This window comes from Puma concolor, chromosome E4 (assembly GCF_028749965.1).
Source record: "Puma concolor isolate L17-30 chromosome E4, mPumCon1.1.hap2, whole genome shotgun sequence".
Lineage (NCBI taxonomy): Eukaryota > Metazoa > Chordata > Mammalia > Carnivora > Felidae > Puma > Puma concolor.
Window position 1 is genome coordinate 59,266,534 of NC_141683.1, and position 20,095 is coordinate 59,286,628.

The 20,095-nt window shown below is 47.9% G+C and overlaps 1 protein-coding gene across 2 annotated transcripts in view; it reads right to left on the reverse strand.

Annotated features, from left to right (window-relative positions):
* Nucleotides 1-19,482, reverse strand: part of XCL2 (X-C motif chemokine ligand 2) — a 77,099-nt gene extending 57,617 nt beyond the window's left edge. The window contains exons 1-2 of one of the 2 annotated variants that reach the window (XM_086694319.1): nt 19,357-19,482; nt 10,056-10,171 (exon numbers count right to left, since the gene is read on the reverse strand). Coding sequence is in view for 1 of the 2 variants with exons in the window: in XM_025926329.2 (XP_025782114.2) it covers nt 19,357-19,433 (77 nt within the window). In the remaining variant the exon portion in view is untranslated. The remainder of the gene's footprint in view (nt 1-10,055; nt 10,172-19,356) is intronic. The other variant, XM_025926329.2, reaches the window with a different exon arrangement.
* Between the last annotated feature and the right edge of the window lie 613 nt (nt 19,483-20,095).

Here is a 20,095-nt window from a genome sequence, read left to right on the forward strand (position 1 = left end):
TTGCACTAAAGGAAGACTTCTTTATTCAAGACAATTCTTGAGTGTGCCATGCTAGTGAGGCCCTAGAAACCCAGTAAGAGTCACAGCCCCTGCCTCTAGGAGGCCACGGTCTGATGATAACAAGGGAGGAAGAAAGTAAGCAGCAAAGTGCTAGTTTTTTGTTTGTTTTATTTTGTTTGGGGCAAATGCATAGGATCTTGTTACGTGATGTATTGAGAGAAGAACTTTACAAGCAAAGGTCAGGGTGGGAAGCAAGTCTTCGCCCACAGTGTTCTTTCGCCTCAAGCATCAACCTCCACAAGGCCTCTCCTCTCCGTGTGCGTGACAGACATCAAATCAGCCTCCATGCCGTGCACCTTGTGCTCAGTTCCTTTTTGAGCTCTCCAGTGTTTGACAGAAAATGGCCCTTTGCCCCAAGTGCACTCTATTCTTGGGGGACTTGGAAGTCCCTCAGTATTGACTAGTACTTTGTTTTTAACCCTAAGCACCGAGCCATCGGATGGCTATCACAAACTCTGATAGCTCTCACAGCTATCACAAAACCCATCTGGTTCTTGTCTGAGGCCAGACCCACCTCAGCAATCTGCCCCGTTGAAGGCAGCATACCCCTTGGGTTAACTGGACATTGCTGACCTCCAACGGCCATGGACTCTATATGGTGCCACAGAGCCCCAAGCAACAGGGGAAATTTTGACAATGCCGAAGGCCCTTCTCCACATGCTTTAACCTGAGGTCAGCGAGTTCCTTTAGTCCCAACCTCAACATTTAAGCTTCCAAGAGAATTTGCCTCCCTCCCTCCCTCCCTCCCTTCCTTCCAGGTAATCAAACCCTCACGACCTTTTGGACATAGGAGGTGGCTGCTAAGTGACACATTGTGTCCGCTTTAGCGGAGCCCCAGTCCATCGTGACATCGACCACTTGCAAACCATCAGAGAGAGCACTGGAAATGGAATCCCAGAAATCACGGCTGCCAACGGAGAATCTCCCGTCCGAAACTGGGAGCGAGGACTGGGAGAAAAGCTGAAACATGAGGGTGAGCAGCGTGACGTTTTCTGCGTGTTTGAGATCAAGTCGCAGGATTTCCCACACTTTTCTAAACTTCACAAACTAGACCAGAAAAGCACCCTGAAAATAAACAATGCCACAGTTGCCCACGTCTGTTAAAAAGGAGTAATATCAAGAACTTACTGACCTAATGGGCTGTTTCCATTTCTTAGTAATGTCTCTCATTATCAAACATATTAAAACTTTCCACGGCCCGTCCTGAGCTCTGGACCCACAGAGTGGTTAACAACACGGACAACCCACCTAAGTTCACACCTTGGATCAACCATTTACTGGCTTTGTAACCCTAGTCTAATGTCTTTAGTTCTTTATACATCCATTTCCTCACCTTTAAAATAGGAGGAAAACCAGACAGTACTCCATAAAGCATGTAAAAGATCACACACAGCATACGTATGCCCTGGGCCTGGGCCCGGCCCTAAGGCAGCACAGAATACACACTCGCTAACTTTGTTATTTCTCGCATGTCCCGAAGGTCATTCAACATCTCTTCTTCAAATTCAGCCTGCTCAAAATTCAAGTTACAATTCGTGCGGATAAATGACGCGCTGGGAGTGGCCTCCCTTGTTCGGAAGGAAGTCGAAAGCATTCTCTTGTGAAATAAGAAAACCTTTATTAAAGTTAATAGGATTCCTGATATGAGCCGAAAGGTGTGATGGGTCCTTGTGAGGAAGGACAGCCTTCTCCAAGGCCTTGAAATTAGACTAACTGTGATGTAAGAGAAAGGAACCGCCCCACCTTTCAGCCCCGTCCCAAGATGTAGACGCCAGCTTCCGCTCTGCCATTGGCTTCTGTACTATGATGCTTTCCCTATGAAACAGCTCCCAAACTATTTTTGGAAGATCTGGAAGACCATAACTAAGCAGTTAAGAGCACAGACCTTGGGGGCGCCTGGGTGGCTCAGTCGGTTCAGCCTCCAACTTCGGCTCAGGTCATGATCTCGTGGTTTACGGGTTCGAGCCCCGCGTTGGGCTCTGTGCTGATGCCTCGGGGCCTGGAGCCGGCTTCGGATTCTGTGTCTCCCTCTCTCTCTGCCCCTCCCCCCTCACGCTCTGTCTCTCTCTCCTTCAAAAATAAATAAACATCAAAAAAAAATTAAAAAAAAAAAAAAAGAGCACAGACCCTGGATCATCCGAGACCCAGATTAAGTCCCAGCTTCCTCCATCAGTAGCAATGTGAATTTCGATAAGTTGTTCACCCTCCCAAGGCCAATTTTCCTAACTGAAAATAATGGTAGAACCCACTTCAAAGGATTCACCTTGTGGGGGCAGATATGATGTCCCAAGCAGCCAAAAGCCTGGTTCTAGCTAGCCCCTCTCACATGAGCAGCTCTGCTCCTGTGGACTGGGCAACTTCCTCTCTCTGGGTCTCACTTTCTTTTATATATGTATATATATTGTTTGAGATATATTTTTTGAAAGAGAGCATGGGTGAGCAGTGGAGAGAGGCAAAGAGAGAGAGAGAGAAAGAAAATCTTAAGCAAGTTCCATGCTCAGCAGGGAGCCTGACGTGGGGCTCGAAACCACGACCCTGGGAACATGACCTGAGTGGAAACCAAGAATCAGACGCTTAACAGACTGATCCACTTGGGGGCTCCCACACTTTCTTTATCTGTAAAATAAAGGACCCGGGCTAGATGATCTACATTTCCTTCTAGAATGTTCCCTGACATTCTTGGTGCTGTGGCTCCCACATGGAACGTTCAACAGCCATGATGTTACTAACGTTCCAGCCCCCTTGGATGTCTCTTTCCATTCTTTCCACCAATTTCTAAATGTCAATTTTCTCTCATGCCTCGAGATCTGTCTCAAAAGGAATGAGAACTCAGTGCCCTTGGGGAAGAACTGACACCAGTATCTTGTGCAAATCTCAGGCCATCTCTGATTATTGGTTTCCCATTCTGTAAAAAGGAAATTATAAAGCTCCTCCTGCACCCCCTCACAGCCTGGTTGTAAAGATTGATGAATTGGTGTATTCAGTCTTCATAACTGCCCATTGTAAATAAGAGTTACTAATTGCCATCCTCTCCTGAGACCTCTTCATTCCTGTCCTGGGGCTCATTCCCATGGTGCTTGGGTTGTTCCTGGCATCACTCCACCACCAGCCTGTGAGCCACGGGCAAAGTGGGCCAGAGCAGTTACCTCGGCCCCGACACACCATTGATGCTTGGGCAGTATTTATTTAACGTATTCATTTGCTCAGCAAATAATTATGGGGCCACGCCAGGCTTTGCGATACAAGGCTGAACGGGATAGAGATGTTCATAGAACGTCACCTCGCAGATGGGTGATAGATAATAAACAGGTGGATGTAGAATTGATTGATTGCAGCCATAAGGGAAATTACAGCTGTTGATACTTTTCAGGACACTTAATTTACTGTGAGGGGTCAGGCGAGGCTCCCTGAAGAAGTGACAGCGAAGGCGAGGTCATCATCGCAGCTAAAATCTAAAATCAAGGCATTTGCGTCGCCCCCTGCAGGCCGCCCTGGGCCAAGTGAGTGTAGGCAATGTGTCACCCAAGCCCGTGGCCCCAGGCAGATTCCACGTGCGGGGTCCAGCGACGATGCCCCTGCTCCTCTGTGACCCTGACGTGCGGCGGAGCCCTTCGACAAGGGCCAGGTCACGACTCCCTCCTCGCAACCTCACACTAAGCATAGAGCCCGGTTTCCTCCTCCTCCCCTGCCCACCCCCCCACCCCCCGCACCCAGGAGCCCCCTGCAAAGTGGAGGAAAAGCCACCTTCCCTCCCAGAAAAACATCTCAAACCACCAGACTACACTCCTCGTTCTACTCGCCAGCCCGTATTTCCTTTCTTCCTCAGCCCCCAGCCCCAACGCTCACCCAGCAGGCCCCCTGGCAGTGAGTTTGGACACATACATACACACACACACACACACACACACACACACACACGCCTCTGGCCCAGCTCTCCATACCGTGCAGATACCCCGGCAAGAGAAGGGAACTTTTGTTCTGCGGCAGTGGTTTCTCTGGGCCGTTTGAGGTGATGGGTATTTCCCGCAGTGCTATCCCCCTGCCCCAGTGCTATTTCACCACAGATGTTGGCAATTCATGTCTCTCCCCATCTGCAGAGTGGAACGCAGGCCTGGGAACGCGGGCAGCAGGCCGCATGGGGTCACCCACAGGCCCTGCGGTCAACCCCGGTCCTGTCGCAAGCTCTGTTGGCGGAGACCTCTGAAGTTCAAGAGCTACTTTGACGTGATGAAGCGGTGGGACTTACCTCTTCTCTGACTCTAGTTAGCACTCGAGATGTGGACTTTCCCCTGCGGTGGCTCAGCTCCTGTCTACACTGCTTGGGGGGAGGACGTTCGGCTATTTTAAGTGCTCACATTAACCCATTCGCTGGTCTCTGAGCAATGTAAAAACCAGTAAGAGTGGCCTGCGGGGCTAAAACCAGAGCTGGCAGCTACATTTCTAGAAATGTACACTTCTAGACCCAGGAAAATGACAGTTGGCCAGCCTGAGAGTCCTCGGACCTCGTCCATTCACCTGAGATCGCAGACACGCACTATCTGAGTCCAATGCCTCTGCGGGTGTAGAATCCAGAAGAGGGAAGATGATGAAGGAAGGGGTCGGTGCGGGCTTCCCCTAACTGAAGGCCGGGAAGAGCAAGAAGGGGAAGTGAGTGCTGAGCTCCACCCTCAGGAATAAAAGCAGACAGATGGCAAAATCCAGAAGGGCTAGCAGTTAGCCCATCAGAGAAGGCTAATCAGACACCAGCTGAGAACGAGTGAGGTCCCAGGGGTAACCCGCTCTGGCCATGAAGATACATGGACTGGACAAGGTAATCAGCTCCTTGAAAGGCTATCACGTAATGGCTGCAGATGAAATAGAAACGCGTGTGACCCTACTGACCTCGGTTTCACTGTCCAGATCAGAAAGCACAGATCTGAAACCAGCTCTGGTTGTATATGTAGCACGGGTCGGAACGTGTGGTGATGATCTGAACATCTGACAGCAGAATCCCCGCAGAAATGGAACCATCTTAAATAAAAACTAACAAAAAAAAGAGAGAGAGAGAAAAGAAAAAAAGAAAGAAAGAAATGGAACTATCTTTGGGGAATCACCAGTCGAAAAGACGAAACCCTGAGTACAGGAGGAGCTAGAGAAAACAAACCAAATAAACAGGAAGCAAGGGCAGAGAGAGGCTGGCCAACTAAGAGGGCAGACTGTCCATGGGGTGCCTGGGTAGCTCAGTCACTTGAGGGTCCGACTTCGGCTCAGGTCACGATCTTACAGTTCGTGAGTTCGAGCCCTGCGTTGGGCTTTCTGCTGTCAGCGTGGAGCCCACTTCATATCCTCTGTCTCCCTTGCTCTCTGAACTTCATGCAGGCAGGCATGTACAACCACTTTTTTTTTTAATTTTTTTTTTAACGTTTATTTTTGAGACAGAGAGAGAGCATGAACAGGGGAGGGGCAGAGAGAGACAGGCAGACACAGAATCTGAAACAGGCTCCAGGCTCCGAGCTGTCAGCACAGAGCCCGACGCAGGGCTCGAACTCACGGACCATGAGATCATGACCTGAGCCGAAGTCGGACGCCCAACCGACCGAGCCAACCAGGTGCCCCAACCACTTATTTTTTTAAGTTTATTTCTTTCTCTTGAGGGCGAGAGAGAGAGAAGCAAGCAGGGAAGGGGGAGCGAGAGACAGAGACAGAGAATTCCAAGCAGACCCTGCGCTGTCAGCACAGAGCCCGATGTGGGGCTCGAATTCACAAACTGTGAGCTCGTGACCTGGGCCGAAACCAAGAGTCAGTCGCTCCACCAGCTGAGCTGCCCAAGTGCCCCACAACCATTTAATTCAACAATCACCCATGAGAGAAGTTGGCAAATACCAAGCAAGGATCTAGGCACTCAACAAGGAAAGACACAGGGCAATGACCCTGCTGTTAATCTCAAAGACAGTTAAGCGAAACGCTGAAGATCAAGTAGAACAAAGAGAGTTCATCAAAAGGCATTTCATAATGAATTTGAAGTTGCCACATTGCTCAAAATAAATGTCACACTTTTTTGCCTTTTCTCCTGGCCTGCAATCCTTCAGTGACGTCTGCTAGATCCACAAAGACTCTGTGTTGTGCGTGTGTGTGTGTGTGTGTGTGTGTATGCACACACGGGTATGGTCATAGAAGACAGCCGAGCTCCCTTAGCCACACCGACCACTGTGGAACAGCCAGTGCACATAAAGCATGATCTAGAAACTAAACTCATTCGCTGGCAGCAGAAGCTCAGAGCTAGAGCTAATGACAAAACATAAGCCTTTCGTGCAATTGCAGAAGCCTTTGGAAAGGCATTGGAGGTCCACACAAAGGGTTGCAGGTAAGTCATATCTGAAACCCGAGCTAACACCTGGATTATATACAGATGATGACTGCACTGAGAAGCCTTGTATCCATGGGTTCTGGGAACAGCTCAGAACTTTTTATTCTTTAGGTGAGCCACCTGAAGCTTCCTTTCTACCTTCCTTTCTACCAGACGAGAATTATGATGTCATCCCGGGGAGTGTTTTCTCAATCAGGCAAACAAGAAAACTGCACCTGCTTAGGTGCACCTGCTTAGGTGCAAGAAAACTGCACCTACGACCCCCAAAGCCAACACGCACAGCGCTGCCTGACCCCTCTAGGGGTGACCGTAAGACCCCCTGAAAAGTCTAATGGTACGGAACCTATGACAATGGTCCCCACTATCCCTCACAGTTCACTCTTCCATTTGGGGGCCACCCGGCTGGGACAGCACCCGGGGCCCAATTGCCACCATTGCTTCTTGGAGGAAACTGAAATGAGATGTCCCGGGATTGCCCTGGGGAGGGTGACACAAGTTGGTGCCACATGCACAGCCTTCCTCCCCAGCAAGCTCCTCCGTGCCCTAAAAGAAGGACAAAAAAACCACCACTCCTCTGCCATGTGTCAAAGTGCGGCTCTGACGTCTTTGGGAGCCTTTTGACTGGCTACAGGACAATAAAAGTGTCATGTCTTTATTCATGATTTGCTCGGTCCACTGGGACACTCAACATGTAAAATGCCAGCACCTTCTCTGTGTCAGGATCCCTGTTAAGGAAGCTCGCCATCTCGTCCTCCATGAGCAATCCCCTCGCGTCTCCAGCCAAAGATTCCGGTGACGTTTGGGAGATTCCAGTGTCCTGGAACCTCTGTCACAGGGCGCTTCCGTGTGGCTCCTGTCTGGGATTCAGGGCACATCCGGGAGCCAGGAAGAAACTGGAAGCTGCTCTCCTCCACTCTCTCTACTTGGTCTGAAAACAAGAGCTTCGGGGACAAAGACGCAAGCAATCCTGACTGTTCTGTAGAGCAAGCGGGAGAGATCAGAGAAAAGGAGAGGAAAAACACGAAGAGGCCTGGGTGAGGCTGGCGGTGGGGTGGGGTCAGAGACACGGAGGGAATGTTGGGGTGCACATCACTCAGTTTAAAGTTCGCTGGCTTCTTTTGGGGTCTGGCAAAGATGTGATTATGAAAATGCGGCGCATCTACAAGGGAACCAGGAGAACGTGTTTCAGCCAGCAAGATACTGGGCCGGCTAGGGTCCATTTTCAGATCTGCCTTATGCCTCAGAAGAAGCAAGTACGTTGTGATCCAGGAACGGGTCCACGTTTCCCAAATAGCTACCACATATGTTCCTGAACGCCAGAAGTACCTCCAGCAGCACAGAAAGCCTGCTGATCCGCAATTAGAAAGAAGAAAAAGGCTCAAAGGCTCCAACTCCTGCGATCGACTTCTTTCCAGAAACAATTCCTCTGAGGGAAAGTGAAGAGGAAGAGGAGAACGAATGCTGGCAGGGCTTCTGAGGTGGCGTGGGGGGGCACAACACCCACAGAGGAGACATGGGCCTCTAGTGACAGATTACAGCCGATCTATCGGGTGTTGTCCAGGACTTTCCCGCAGTATGGGACAGATAGAGGGCTTGGGGGTGGTGGGACTGGAGGTGCTCAAAGGAAACAGCACGGGGTTATTTGCACTCTGCTCACCAGAAGCAAAGCAATTTCACTCCTTGCTTTCTGCACACTCTTTACTCCCACGATCTCATTTAGCCTTCACGCCAACCCTGTGAGGGAGGTCCCTTAAAAGCTGTCTTGAGGGGCACCTGTCAGTAGAGCATATGACTCTTGATCTCGGGGTCATGATTTTGAACCCCATATTGGGAGTAGATATTACTCCCTTTAAAAATTTTTAAATAAAATAATTTTTTAAAAAGCTGCCTTGAATGGTTTGCAGCCAAGGGAGCGGGGCCAATAGGCCACAGAGGACTCCCTTCTCCAATCCACACGCCTGTTAGATGGGCTCTCTGGCTGCCATCACCCCCTTTGGCAGCTGTGAAATGAGGCTCAGAAATGGTGAAGCACGTGCCCAGGGTCAGGGCGGTGTTAAGTGGCAGAATCACGATCCGAAAGCAGGTCTGTCTGTTACCAACCTCACTGCTGTTCCACTCTGCTGGACTGCATCAGTATTTGGAGAGAAAAATTAAAAACAGATCAAGGAAACCCCTTAGGACCGACGGCCTGAATGCCTTCAATGACTTTCTAGGCCGTAGAAAGTTCTGGAACAACATTAATCTATGCAAAGTCATAAAAGCAGGCGGGCACGTACAACCACTTATGTTTTTAAGTTGATTTCTCTATTTGGAGAGTGAGAGAGCAAGAGCGAGCAGGGGAGGGGGAGCGAGAGACGGAGACAGAGAATCCCAAGCAGACCCCGCGCTGTCAGCACAGAGCCCAGTGTGGGGCTCGAATTCACAAACTGTGAGCTCGTGACCTGAGCCGAAACCAAGAGTCGGTCGCTCCACCAGCCGAGCCGCCCAAGTGCCCCACAACTATTTAATTCAACAATCACCCATGAGAGAAGTTGGTAAATACCAAGCAAGGATCTAGGCACTCAACAAAGCAAGAAACAGGGCAATGACCCTGCTGTTGCTAAGCTGTACAGTTGAGGCCAGAGGGAAAAATGTCAGCGGCCCACTTTGGCCTCTACTGAGCTTCCCAGATGAGAAAGCCCATGTCACAGGTTCTTGGCCACAATCTGTCTGCGGCAGAGACTATAAGCAGCATAGACAGACAGAAAGAAAAATAGCCCCGGGGAGAGCAAAATAGATTTCTGTACTGTGACTTGACATATCTGGGCTTTCCAGGCACTGCAGCTCACTTTCTGGAAAATTGTAGTTAAAAAAAAAAAAAAAAAGCCATTTCCTCCTCTGCAGTGACTTGGGCACAGCTGTGGGGATGTGATAAGGAGCCAGAGGCAGCTCCTTGCTGGGTGCAGCTTCAGAAGGCTGTTTTGGTGGGAGCTGCTTGCCTGGAAGATGGTAACCTGACTGCGTGTCCAGGGCTGAGCACAGGTCTCAATAGGGGATGAGCGATCCCTTCTAGAGGTCCTTCTACCCCTCCATGCGAGGGAGAAGGAGAAATGGACGTGAGTGTGCTAGTACCCACGCACAGGGCGCTGCTGCTCATTCTGTCCTGGTGGCTCCAAATCAAGGAACAGTTGGTTTACTCTGCCTATAATCTGAGGCCCTGGCAGTTTACCCAACTTGACCGAGGTCCCACAAGCCTTAAGGAGGAAAGACAGCAATGTAACTGAAATTCACATGACTTCCGAAAGTAAAGTTCTTTTCGTTTAATCAAGGCAGTTTAGTGGGATGGCCGAGAGCACAGACTTGGGCATCTGTGACGCCAGCAGGTGGGTCTGGGGACCCAGAGGTGGTCCCGCAGGACCAGTGGAGGGGGTCCCAGCTGTGGGAGGGGAAATCGGGGTTCACTGAAGATCGAGAGAGAGTGCGGGTATGGACACTATCTAGGAGACTCAGAAAGGAAAGGAGAGGGAGTCCTGTGTTTGTCCAGGGGCTGGAGTTTTTATCGAGGATTGTGGGCTGGGGTACGCGTCCTCTCAGGCATCCAGGAACCAGTTAGAACTAAGACAAGGGCCCAGTTGTTCTTCCTTCGAGCCAGGGGGGTCTCAGAACCTACCTTCGAGCCAGGGGGTGGTCTCAGAACCTGGATGTCCAGCGCTGGTGGCCTGGAATGCGCACACGATGGCTTCATCCACTCGTTCTCACCTGGTGCTTCCTTAGATGTTACCTATTCTAGAGAAATCATGAACTCCTTGTCCCTTACAAGGAAGACATACATTATCTGCATTACAAGGCGTGCATAAAGAGGCAGGTCCTAGCAAGAACAGAAGCAGGAAAAAAAAAGCAAAGAGCAGATTTTGATGGAGTCCTTCAATTTCCCTGTCTCATATGGACGCCAAAGTTTGAAACCCAGATTGACCACTAACCAGCTGAGAGGCCCTGGCAAGTTCACTAAACATCTCTTTGCCTCAGTTTCTTCATAGGTAAACTGGGATTATGATAGTGAAGATCACGGTGTTAATAGATACAACACATATAGAATTGCACCTGACGCACAGGAGGGGTCATATACTGAGGGTGACGCCTCCGTGTAGGAAAAGAAGTAACAAAGGCAAATTCCGAAAACTGCTGGGTGAAACTCTGAGAAAGGGGACTAGGAGGCACCGGGCGGGGGATAAGGAAGGTGGCGAGGGAGAAGACAGCCATGTGGGAAAAAAAATCAGCAATTTGTATTCCAGCCATGCCTGGGATCTTCAACCCTTCCTACTCCTCCTTCCCCATACAAAAAGCAGGGCACAGCCACACTCAGTCTGCAGGGCTGTTAGAAACTGGTCCACAGATAGATGATGGGGGGGGGGGATAGGGGGAGGGGGATTATATGGACAGAAGAGACAGATAGATAGATAGCTTTCCAGGAACAGATGCTCTGATCTTGAACGGAGAGTTTCCTACAGAAACAGACACTTAATATTGACTATTTACGACTCCTTTGCTCCACTGCTCCCCACGGCTCAACAAAGCGGGTAGCTCGGGCTTATGTCTCACCTTCCAAGTCTGCAAAACTGTGTGTACCTGTCACACAAGGAGCCTCCCGGTGATCGGGCCGCCAACTTCACATTCTCTGCATTCGTGAGCCCCAGACCGAAGGAGGAGCAGCTCTTGATAAACACTGGGAACAGTGATCATGGTTCCCAAGAGGACACTGAGGTCAAACCTGCTACTCCAAGAGTCTGGAGGATGAAATGACAATGCCAATGCGAATTTACCCTTCCCGTAGGGAAGCCATCATGCTGCGGTGAAAAGACACTCGAAGTCAGAGGTTCGGGGCTGGAGCTCTGGCTCCCTTACTACGCAGCCTTGTGACACTGAACAAGTCACTTCTTCCCCCAGTGCCACCTATAAAATGAGGATAACACTCTATTTCCCACTGTTGTATAATAAAGAACTTCTCTGTCTTTGTCCCAGGTTGCCGGGACCGGTGTTCTAAGCCCTTGGAAGTTCCCGATTGGTAGGAATATCTGTTACCCATGCCCCCCCCCCGCCCCCCGACACCGTCTCTGAGTTTCTGCTAAGGAGATGACACAGGCTGGGGGCTGATCATGCCAGGAAGACCAACCATGTGATTAGAGGGTCAGGGCTTTGAGCTGTGTGTTATCAGCCCAGCCTCCTGGACACTGGAGAGCGAAGGGAACTGGTCACTGAGTCTAAACGTGCGCCCTATGACTAATTGGTCATGTCTACCTAATGCAGCCTCAATAAAAACTCTGCACTCAGAAGAGTCCCCTGGCTGCTGACACATATCAGTGTGCTGAGGGGAAAACGCCTTCACTCCATGGGGAGAGGACAATGGGAGCTCTGCACTGGGAAACATACCAGACCTGGGTCTTTATTTAGCTGGTCCTGATGTGTATCCTTTATAGTGAAACCGTCATCATAATTATGGCACTTTCCTGAATTCTGTGAGTCATTTTAGTTGAACGTCAAACGTGAGGGGGTCATAGGAACCCCAGGCTGTAGCCAGTTGGTCGTAAGTGCAGGGCCCCCAAACTTTCGGCTAGCATCTGAAGTGAAGGCAGTCTTGTTGGAACCTGTGATCTTAACTCCCGAAGTCTGAGCTAACTCCAGGTGGTTAATACCAGAATTATAGGTACCTGCAAATGCTGCATTAGGAACAAAATATAACCATATATGAAAAAAAGAACTTAAGATTCGTGGAGGGTTGAGTAAATTTCACTTACGGACTTTTTCTAAAGGCTGTAGTATTAATGAAAGATCAACAGGGCAATTTCTAGAAGTGATTTTTCCAGCAATTCAGACGGATCATTATTGTTCCAACACTCTCTTGCTTAACCCATTTAAGGCTAAACTTGCTTGTTTATTAATTCAACGAAACTTAATGGAAATACAATTATGCGCAAGATTCCATGCTAGATGTGGAACCCGTGGGGAAATATTGAAATGGGAAAGAAGCCAGGCGTATCCCCGAGAAAAACACAAATTAGCAGAGGCGGTAAGGTGGTGAACGCACAAACCAAGTAGAGAGTTGTGCCACAAGAAAGGCAAGGTTAAGCTACAGAGAAGGGATTCTTCCGGAGGGAATGGAAGAAAATTTGCGGAGGAAATGGCATTGGAGCCAGGCTTTAAGAGATGCATCGCATGAAGACGTGTAGGGAAAAGAACAGGAACCTTCCATGCTGGGGGGGACAATGAAGCAAAGGCACAAAGACAGGAAACGACGGGCATAATGTCACAGCAGCGCGGAGGGATCGATCAGAACCAGGTTATAATGGCAAGGGGAAGAGTTCGTAATATCCTGTAGGCAGAGGAGAACTTGTGAACAATTTGGTGCCATCAGATATGTCAATTTTAGCCAGATGTTTTTCCTCTTTTTCTATGAAAGGAAATTTGGTTGAAAACGCTGAGAAGCACCAACCGGCCTCCTCCTCACTTTAGAGATGAGCCAACAAGGGTGCAGAGGTTCTGTGATGTGCCCGTGTTCACACAAACACATACCTACGGCCAAGTCAGAGGGCGGGCGGGATCACAAACTTCTAGCCCTTGTGCTCTCCTCCCAAATACATTCCCTCTTGCTTACAGCGACATTTGCATATTCAGATCATCAATGATTTATTGGCGGTAACTCTACTGCCTTTTCTCTTATAGTTTTTCAGTCTTTATGACACTGGAAAAATTCATCACTCCTACAGCATGGGAAAATGTCTGCGAAGGACATTCAGAGGGTCCCAAGATCTTAGCTCCTGCTTTGTCAACATAACACGCCCCGGACAAAAACCACTGAAGCCATCCTGCTCCAGTTTCAGTGCGTGGATGTCAGGGTTTCTGGGTTCTATTAACTCTCAAAATCACATCATTTTTTAAGTTCCAGGAATAAAAGTAAACTTAGGGTTATCCGCAACTGCAGGAAAATAAAGGGAAGGAACCAGTCCTACAACCCACGTTGAAGTCCGGTGACGTGGCCCCAAAATACAGTCACCGAGTTGCCCGCCTTGTTCTGGGAAGAACGGGGTGCTGGCTCATGTGGTAAGTCTTGTACCCCAGAGGGGCTGGGGAATCTTCTGGTGAAGGTGTGGGTCCCACTTAACTGCTCTCAGCTGATGTAAAGCCTCCCACCTTTCCCTCCAAACCACTACCTGTTTGGTAGGTTTCCTCCTTAGATGCCCCCCTAAACCTGTATGGACAAACCAAGAGTGCATATTGCTAGGGTCATAGCGGGGTTGGGTTGGCCGACCATGCATTTTTGTTGCACCCTCTCAAGCTCTCGTTACGTGTCCTAGAGATCAAATTAAGAATTTTCTCTCATCCCTGCTTGGCCCCTACCTAGAACTTCTCACCCACCCTTAAGAGGTGGGCAAGTGTCCATAAAAATTTCTCTTCTTGGGGTTGTTGGTCAGAATTGTCTACATTTTTATCTCAGCTAATAAAAAGTTTATTTTCCCTGGACACGTACCACACCACGGGGAAGCCGACTCTGAGGCAACCAGTGGATGTGAGGAGGAAAGGGACCACATCGGGAGTCAATTCACCCCAGCAGAACTGATCCTACGTTAATTAGATGAGCACATGGGCAGGTGCACAGATAAGAAGCCTCCTGCCCACAGGTGCGTGGCCAGTTGGTGAATGAACAGAACGGGACCCAGGGGTCTAACCTGCAGCTCAGCGAAGTGCTCCCGCTCTAGCAAAGACCAGCTTTTCTGGAAAAACTGCTGCCTGAACCAAGAAATGACTGATCTGGGGCACTCCAGATTTAGTTATGCTGGCACTCCAAGGTCACGGGAACTGGCCGTAAACTCTTGTGGTTGTCAGCGATACTGCCTTTCCAGGACACCTTTCTTTCCAGAAGGAATGCTGTGCTCGGTGTCCCTGATAGATGGCCTTGCTGCCCCTGCCTGCTGTCCAGTCATGAAGGCACTCACTTTTCCCAGAGGACCAGTCTAATAGTTCTGTTGGGCAGCTCTACCCATTAGACAGTTGAGACAGTTGGGCCCCCAGATGGCTCAGTTGGAAGAGCATGCAACTCTTCATTTCAGGGTCATGGGTCCGAGCCCTACGTTGGGTACAGAGATCGCTTAAATAACTAAAAAACTTTAAAAAAAGAAAAAGTTGAAAAAACTAAGCTAAACAATTTTCCTCATTGTCTGCGAAGGCATACACCATGGTGAAATTTTATAATAGATATTTTAATAGAGAGAATATTTACATTCAATACCTGGCCAATAAATTATTATCTACTACAAACGTTAAATGAATGGTCTATGCGGATTTGTTATTTCCCTGATGCCTCTGAAACTACCCTTCTCAGAAACATAAAGATCTAAAAGTTTGGATTTAAACACCTTTGCCATCGTCAAGACGCTAAATATGGGCTCTGTGGTGTCTTGTGTTTTTTTTTTAATAAAAGATATGCCGTAAAGAATGGGAATAAATGTCGGCTCTCCAAGGCAAATTTGGTGTTATTTTTCATCCTTTTCAAGCAAATCATTAAAAGGTAGAAATCTGGAGCTAAAAGACACAAGGAGTGAAGACAATTGTCACCAAATATACGGTATTAGATGTAAAATCAAGCAGAAGCCAGAGAGAAGATAAATTCTATTTCCCTTCCCCAAGCCAACGGAAATACTACAAGTACATTGACGCCATCAAGGATGTTGACTTTTTCTGCAAAATGTTTAATTTTTCCTGAAAACCATAGAAACCGAACTGATTGCCCAGTGTTCCTTCATGAACAGCATATCCATTCTGGTCTAATCTCCAAAATGCACAAAACCAGAAGACCCACCTCGTTAGCGAGAAGTCTGAATGACAAAATACTTTTTTAAAGAAATACAGTTTCATTATTTTTACATAAGTAGAAAAAGGATACGTGAGGTTGGTAAAGTATAATCTACCAATAGTCCTTAGAGAAATCGCTTTAAGGAATAAAGATGATTTGCAAGTAGCAAATCATTATTAGCACACAAGGACCTTGAGAGAATATATTTTCCTCTTAAAATCACCATTTTCCCCCAATCTTTTTTTCTAATTTATTTAAATTATTAATAAGCAAACAAAAAATAATTCTTGTTCCAAAGACCTCAAAATTTTTTACCACTACCTTTTTTTTAAGTTTATTTATTTTTGACAGAGATAGAGTACAAGCATGAACTGGGAAGGGGCAGAGAGAGAGGGAGATGCAGAATTCAAAACGGGCTCCAAGCTGTCAGCACAGAGCCTGACGCGGGGCTCTAACTCGCGAACCATGAGACCATGACCTGGGCCGAAGTTGGACGCATAACTGACTGAGCCACCCAGGTGCCCCCATCACTACCTTTTTAATTCTTGTTTTCCTGATCTTCACCAATAGATTATCTTCACCGATTATCTTCACCAAAATAATAAAACACAGGAAGATCCAACTTGGTTGACTTCATTCCATCAAGACAGGTGGTCAAATGCGGAACTTTCAAACCCATTAAATTAGGTCAGGGGGGAAAATTAGCATATAAATACTGGCAATCACCCTCCCCCAAGCCCTAAAACTTTTAGAACAACCTGAACCTATTTTGGATAACTTCATAATTTTCAGAACATTCTTGACCTCATCTGAATAACTAAAATTTCAATATTTATAGCCCAGACCTCAATTGTCCACAATCATTGGCAATGGATTTCTGTAACTTTTCAACACTAAACACAGAAATGAAATTTCTGTTACCACATGGCTTATTTTTTCAATTTGCCATTGGCACTAAACTTTAAAACCACTCTAAATTCCTCTGAATTTTTTATGAGTAGCATTTAGTGCCTGAGTATTGTTTTAGATATGTATACAGCGGACCTGACCTATATTTTAGAACTAATCTAGGAGAACTTACCGAGAGTATTCTTCCAAAGAGCCATCTTGAGTGTTTAGGATTTCCTACTCCCCTTGGTACCAAAAAGATAGTTAAGTTTCAGGATAATTTTGTTATCAAAGAAATGGAGGAATATTGGAGAGAATAAAACTTCATGTCTAAAAGTCCCTTTGTCCTTCAGTTTCAAAAGAAAAAATGTATTAGAGGGGCGCCTGGGTGGCTCAGCCGGTTAAGCGTCCGACTTCGGCTCAGGTCATGATCTCGCGGTTCGGGGGTTCGAGCCCCACGTCGGGCTCTGTGCTGACAGCTCAGAGCCTGGAGCCCGCTTGGGATTCTGTGTCTCCCCCTCTCTCTGCCCCTCCCCTGCTCACTCTCTGTCTCTCTCTCACTCAAAAATAAACCTGAAGAAAAATTTAAAAAAGAAAGAAAGAAAGAAAGAAATGTATTGGAAAACACATAGTAGAGATCAGCGGGAGTTTGAAAGATGAATTAGGATAATGAAAGTTGTGTCTGGAAGGTGAACCTGGGAGTTACACCCTCAAAGCCAGTGGCGGCCCCAGAAAAGCTGAGTCCCCTGACATTCCTGCCCCGGTGGTCTCTCCAAGGAAGATGAGCTCAGTGACGTTGCCCCAGAAAACTTCCAGGCCTACTGGAGGGGGCTGGGATTGAGACACACGGACCAGGTAAGACAAGTCTGCATGGGACACATGGCGGCACGTTGGCATAGGTAGCACAGAAGTTCTGAAAGGTCAAGAAAAGGGACAAGTTTTAATGAGGTGTCAGAGGTGAATGCTACAGGATCGTTCCGATAATGAAGGCCCTGAACTGCCGTCCTTGCAAATGGCCCCTGTGACTGAGAACTAAATGCCAGCTGAAGTGTCTTCCCCACTGAAGGACTCTGCGGAGGACATGGAAACTCGGGGCCTGTGTGTCACTCTTCCATACCCGCCAGCTGGGGGGGGGGGGGGGGCGGGGAATGGAAGGACAGCTTTACTGCACTTAGGCTTACTTAAATGCAAGCAGTTGACGAGAGTCAAGACCCATGGATTCAAATCTCACTTTCGCCTCCTAACTCACTCTGGCACGTCATCTGGTTCTCTGTCTAAAACAGCCTCCCTTAAAACCATAAAAGACTCTTAAATACAGAGAACAAACTGAGAGTGGATGGGGGGTGGTACGCAGGGGACGGGAGAAATGGATGATGGGCCTTGAGGAGGGCACTTGCTGGGATGAGCATTGGGTGTTGGGTATAAGCGATGCGTCGCGGGAATCTACGCCCCAAAACCAAGAGCACACTGTATAATGCTGTACGTGAGCCACCTTGACAATAACTGATGTTACAAAAATAAATAAGTAATAGAATCAAATAGACTGAAGTAGCCTTCCTTGCCCCTCCCCCCATCTCACCTTCACCCTAATCCCCCCCCTATTACCCGACCACCTTTCCTCTTAGCCCCGGTCACTGCCTACTATTGCTTGCCCACTTGTGTGTGTGTGTGTGTGTGTGTGTGTGTGTGTGTGTCTTTCTTTCCTAATTTCTGTCACCACCTCTAACACGTACGCTCCGTGAGGGTAAGACTTCTCTCCTCCACATGGAATCCTGGTAGTTAGAACAGGCATGTAGAGGCAATGCAGATCCTAACAGGAGAGAGTCTCTGGGAAAGCGGGAAGGAAAGAAACCCACATTAAGTGAGCCACCCCCGCCCCCCGCCCTGTGCTCAGCATCAGGAACCCTCTGGCCCTCTACAAGCACTGTCCCTCCATCTTAACAGCATAATGGGCCCACAGGGTGGCCTCGCCACCCTTGCAGAGGTGAAGGAGAGTAGGTTCAGAGAGGAGAAGTAAGGTGCTCAGAGTTTCAAAGCCTGTAAATATCGAAGGTGAGTTTCAAAGTTGTATCCAAACCCCTGACCTTCCATCAAGCATCATAGACTGTAAAATGCTGTCCAAGTGGATGAATTATCCATCATTATTATTTCATGCTTAAATTGCACTGGAGCCACTTGAAAAAATAAATAGTCATATAAGAATAAAGTAGAGCCTAGAGAACCACTTGATCTAGACGCACAGACTTTCAAAACTGTACTTCAAACAATATTTTTAATGAATTGCCACAGGCTAGGAGGCCGTGTGTAAGGAACTAGCTTATAACTGCAAAGCAAATAATAAGGACACACAACTATTTCTGTGGATGCAGACCTGCAAAGTGCTACCTTTGGGGGATCACAGTCAGGGGAAGCACTCGTTTGCGTTTTTACAAACGCAATAGAAGAGGGAGCGTGCATTGAAATTCCCCAACTGCCAACTAAGTATTTCTCACAATTAAATGCCAAATCGGTGGAGAGAAACTGCAGAATGTTCTTTTCTGGCTGTGTGAAGCAGAAAAGCAGCTGACAGAAACATACATTGAACTATGTTCACTTATGGGTTAATGGTCCAGCCATCAGTTACAATCCAAGAAAGGCATCTAGGACCCGAGCAAACGGATCCTGGACACCATAACCCCATGCAGTTGAGGCCAGTTTCACCAGAGTCTTGGGCATTGTTGGAGACATTTGTCTCTGCACCAGAATAATCATGAGCTTTATAAAAATGACCAGGCAGCCACATCTGGGACCTTCACCCCCATGGAAGACAAGTGAAGTCCTGAAAATTGTAATCTAAATGACAATAGGTAGAGACTTGAAATCCAAGGAAGGCTTGACAAGACAATGACTTTTCAGACCAGAAAATGGAAAACTGAAGAAAAAGAAACCTTTTTTTTTTTTTTAATTTTTTTTTTCAACGTTTATTTATTTTTGGGACAGAGAGAGACAGAGCATGAACGGGGGAGGGGCAGAGAGAGAGGGAGACACAGAATCGGAAACAGGCTCCAGGCTCCGAGCCGTCAGCCCAGAGCCCGACGCGGGGCTCGAACTCACGGACCGCGAGATCGTGACCTGAGCCGAAGTCGGACGCTTAACCGACTGCGCCACCCAGGCGCCCCAAAAGAAACCTTTTTAAAAAAATTTGTTTTTTTTATTAACGAAGACAGCACGACCCTGAAGTCTGAGAAAACATTGTTACCTGGACTGCCCTGAATCCTGTTTTGCAAATCCCATTGGATTGATGTGTAAAAATCCAGCAGCCATCACTTCATTCATTCAAGAGCCGTTAATTGAGCACATCCGGTGAGCAGGACACTGTTCCTGGGATGCCAGGGATATATTAGCACACAAAGACACAAAACCCCTGCCTTCCCAGAGCCTACACTGCAGGGAGGAGACAGATAACAAGAAAGAAACATGATGTGTAAGAATATTGCGCAGCAAGTGTAAGTTGATAAAGATACGGAGGGAAATGGAGCTGAGTAAGAGAGTTGGAAATTGAGCAGAGTTGCGATTTTAAATACAGTGGATACTGAGAAGGGGATACTTGAGCAAAAACTTGAAGAAGATGAGAGTATAGCCATGGAGCTATCTGGAGAGAAACTTCTAGAAGAGCAAAGAGTCAGTGCGCAACCATGGAGGCAGGTGCATCCCCCTGTGCTTGAAAAGCCTGCACGGGGCCGAGAAGGGGATGGAGAGAAGGCACATGGGGAAGGGCAGACATCGGAGAAGGGAGGTGTGGGTGGATTATGAAGAGCCTCACAGCGCTATTGTAAGGACTTGGGATTTTATTCATAAAGAGGTTTTGGGAGCAGAGGAGCAATATATTCAAGCACATAATTTTTTTTAACATTTATTCATTTTTGAGAGACAGAGAGAGACAGAGCATGAGCTGGGAAGGGGCAGAGAGAGGGAGGCACAGAATCTGAAGCAGGCTC